We start from the raw sequence: 4253 nt of genomic DNA, 5'->3' as shown, positions 1-4253 counted from the left end.
GCAGCGGCAATCCACCTGTCACTCAAGTGGCCACGCCCTTAATTATGCAGAACTTTAAGGCTTAGTATAATTTAAACGGATGAGTTATAAAAAAAAATTCACCCCCCTCACAGTTGTCATGAAGGGCAAAATTAGCTATATAGACCAAAATAATTTTTTGAACTAGGCTGTAAACATGTTTTTTTCTGCTGTAAAGTTGGGCATTTTAACATGGGGAGTCTATGGGATTGACTCCCTTTTGCAGCCAGTCGATGAATTACAGTTTAAGTCACTTCCTTGTTAGCTTCACGAGAGAGAGCGGGAGGTTGCCGCTTGGTAGAAACCAATGGGCAAAAAAAAAAGTGAGAGAGAGTTGGCTCTCTCTGCAATCCCAGCACTCACACGCATAGAACTTTTATTTACAATGTAAAGTCTTTGTACAGCAGTTAGAGGGAAGGGGAAAAAACAAGGGTAAACGGTATGGATCATTTAAAAAGAAAAGATAAGACGCTTATAGCTTCAGGAGGGGGTTAAGGCCAAAATAACAAACAAAAAGAGGATGCTACCTGGGAGTAAGGGAATCTAACTTGCCTATCAAACAAAACAGCAAAATAAACAACAGGTCTCTTCCTTGACTCCCTCTCTGTCCCAACAAAACCAGGAGAAAAGCAAGTGTTGATAAAATAAGTGGCACCCACCTCCTTACTGCGTCTGTAGGCAAAAATAACACCCAATCACTACAGCCAGTACAACAGGCTTTCTTGAAGCACTAAGGCTCTGAGCACACAATCTTCAACGAGATCTGGGAAAACAGACAGGCCAAGCTCTCTCTGGTGAACAGCCCGTTCCCTCTGTTCAAATACAAGCTCCTCTTCACAGCTCTGACGGGGTACAGGTGACATCAATTAAGCTTCTGTGAGAGGACAGGGAGGAACAGAGGAAAACAGGCAAAAAACTACACTTCCCAGCAGGCTGTTAGGCATCAGGGAAACACAATGTTACACACAGAGATTCACAGTATTAACAATAATGGCATTAGCAAAAATGACATACGTCCTGGGATGTAACACTCGAGATATGTTTTTTTCAAAGTTGAACTTGCATTAATTTTACATGGCTTTCTAAACATGCGGCTCTTTTGTGCGAGACGCGAGTGCAATGGTGATAGATGTCCCTCTAGAAGATGTGCGAAATATGCGTTCTGTGTGAACGACTTGGTTTCAGGTTTGATATAAACAAGATCTATTGCATTGATGTTCTCTTTTCCCGCAATATTTGTAATTAACAACGCAGCAGCGCAGCATCTAGTGTCTTCAACTGGATAGGCTAACAAAAACATTAAAATGCAATGACACTTACATCGTCATCGCATCTCGTGCGCCACTGATAAGGCTGCCTCGTTAATGCACACCTAAAATTCGAATTGCATTCAAATGTGGATTTTTATTTTAAATTCAACGAATATTCGAAATTCACATTTTTTTTGACAGCCCTAATTTCAACATCAATATTGTAACTTATTTGTAACATTAGAATTTTTTAATTCAACTGCAATTGGATATAAATGTATACCTAAACTAACTGTATTATCCCAGCGGTCACTATTGTTGCCATCAACATGTTTACCCATTCTGTGACCACACTCAACAAAACTGAATAATTGTGAATTCATATATTAGTACTAGACACTTTAAAGATATATACCAAAAATCTTTGTCATGTCTTTGTTAACATACTTTACTAGCCTATTGTTTTGGAGCTTGGATGCAGCCATCATCTCATTATTTCCATACAGCGGCTAATGAACCGAAAGTCTTGCACATTCACAGAAAACGGCTTACTTCTGCGTTGAAAAATAAGGTGGATAAGATGTAGGTTAGACTACTGCATGTGCACATTTAGAGTTCACGTTTTCACTGCGTGATTTAGTCTATTAAAATACATTTAAAATTCCCACAAAATTGAAGATAAGGGGGCAAAAATATGACTTATAAGACGTTTATATTTATATCATCTGATATAATTTATCACACGAAGAGTGATGTTTTTCCCCCCAAATCATTTCAAATATCCCTATCGTACGGAGCCCCTAAAGGGACATGGTGGTGGAAAAAATATTTTATTGAGAAATCACAGAACAGTGAATACTTTATGAATTACACAGACGGGAGCACGGCGCGATAAAAATAACTCATGGTGCCATACAAACTTTATAAGCCCCACTTGTGATTATGAGCTCGACTAATTCCAGTGGTCGACTTCACATTGCTTTCATATGCAATTTTAACTCCCACATTCCTATTTACAATCATTCTGGTAGCACGTGAAGGCAGCATCAGTGAAAACAGACAGACAATGGTAGCTTTAGCAACATTAGCCTTACAAAGTGCCAAGAAGCTCTTTCAGAAAGGCAATTTGGAAAACTAACGCGTGATACTTACTTCTTCTGGAGGTGTAGCTCTTCTTCTTCTTCTTCTTCTTCTTCTTCTTCCCTTTTTTTGGCGGATCGCAGCAATGTCGCGCATTACCGCCTGAATGAACGATTCATTCACAACTCGGACTAAATCGGTCCGATGGGTTCCCGAGTCAACAACATTGTGCAAGAATCTTTCTTTCTTTTTTCCATTTCTATTCAATTTAATACCATTTTATTAAACATTTTAGAACTAGATTTACGTTAAAATTGACTTAATGTTTTATGAGCGGACTCACTGCTGCTACAAAACCGTGAATTTAACCAAACACTTTTATTAAAGGAAGTTCATAGAAAAGAAACCTAAGGAGAGATTATTTTTGCACAAATATTAAAAAAATTACAATCATGTCGGAGTGTAAACCACAAAGTACACAATCATTCAGTTAGACATTATGGCCAGGGGCAAGTTCAAGCTCAAACCGGTGTGCACCGTTTTGCTACGGTTTCCGGTTTGAACGACATGTTTCCTGGAAACGGTGTGCAACGGGTTTGAGATGCGTTTTCTCTTGTTTGGTGGGTGTCAAACATGTCAGCCCAATCAGCAGCAACATGTATATAAACCACACGGTATTAAAGAGACAGCTTCCAAATAAATTCACAAGAGCAAGTATATTGTTTGCACATGTTTATTTACATTAAAGGCAAAATAACTGAAATAATAAGGGCACAAGTATAGATCTGGAACTTCTAAAATAAGTCTGTCTAAATATCATTTAGTAATTGCAATGTCTTCTGGTCCATATCCTTTCCTTAGGAAGGTGTGCTAAATACTGATTAATGTAACATAAAAATACTATACATATTTATATATTTTGCTATTGCATTATGGAGTGACACTTTCATAAACTTTTCTATACCCCTCTGATTATATAATGGTAAATATTACAATATCATATAGCACAACAACAGTGATCAGCAATAATGATAAGCCTAATACTCACAATAAAAATAATAAGGTCATATAGATCATAACACAGTCTTGGAGGTAAGAAATGGATTATCCTTCACCTGAAATATTTGTCCTTTCATCCTGAAATGCGAGGCAAATGTTGGATCACAATATTAAAAACCACAGTTATATGGCAGTTATAGGATATTCTCTTTTATTCTGGAGGGCAAGGGCAGTGACTGTAACATCGAGCGCATTTTGCAGTATTAAACATATATTTATACTGATTTCATCAGGCTCCGAAAATTCTTCAAAAAGAACAAAAATAATGGCCTTTTCAGCTGCCATAGTTGCAACTCCTGCGTCATCAGAACAGGGTGTTCAACACACCACCGTTTCCGTTTAAAAAACGTTTTGCACCGTTTTTGTCGGGGCTGAACGCAGCCGTTATTTGCTACTGTTGCCATTTTCAGACTTTTTTTTTTTTTTTGGAACAATAAGGATTGTTACGTCCCAGGACGTATGTCATTTTTGTTAATGCCATTATTGTTAATACCATGAATCTCAGTGTGTAACATTGTGTTTCCCTGATGCCTAACAGCCTGCTGGGAAGTGTAGTTTTTGCCTGTTTTCCTCTGTTCCTCCCTGTCCTCTCGCAGAAGCTTAATTGATGTCACCTGTCCCTCATCAGAGCTGTGAAGAGGAGCTTGTATTTGAACAGAGGGAACAGGCTGTTCACCAGAGAGAGCTTGGCCTGTCTGTTTTCCCAGATCTCGTTGAAGATTGTGTGCACTGAACTCTAATGCTTCTTTAAGAAAACCTGTTGTACTTGTTGAATATTGTGTGCTCAGAGCCTTAGTGCTTCTTCAAGAAAGCCTGTTGTACCGGCTGTAGTGATTGTGTGTTATT

At 38.4% G+C, this 4253-nt stretch overlaps 1 protein-coding gene across 1 annotated transcript in view; it reads left to right on the top strand.

Annotated features, from left to right (window-relative positions):
- LOC107561664 (activator of 90 kDa heat shock protein ATPase homolog 1-like) overlaps positions 1-4015 on the top strand; it is a 9161-nt gene extending 5146 nt beyond the window's left edge. Inside the window, exon 4 of the mRNA XM_016246136.1 lies at positions 3946-4015. Within this exon, the coding sequence (XP_016101622.1) occupies positions 3946-4015 (70 nt within the window). The remainder of the gene's footprint in view (positions 1-3945) is intronic.
- Positions 4016-4253: the final 238 nt, after the last annotated feature.

Source organism: Sinocyclocheilus grahami, unplaced genomic scaffold, assembly GCF_001515645.1.
Source record: "Sinocyclocheilus grahami isolate Dianchi unplaced genomic scaffold, SAMN03320097.WGS_v1.1 scaffold787.1, whole genome shotgun sequence".
NCBI classification, from domain to species: domain Eukaryota; kingdom Metazoa; phylum Chordata; class Actinopteri; order Cypriniformes; family Cyprinidae; genus Sinocyclocheilus; species Sinocyclocheilus grahami.
This window is presented reverse-complemented; position numbering and strand designations above follow the sequence as displayed.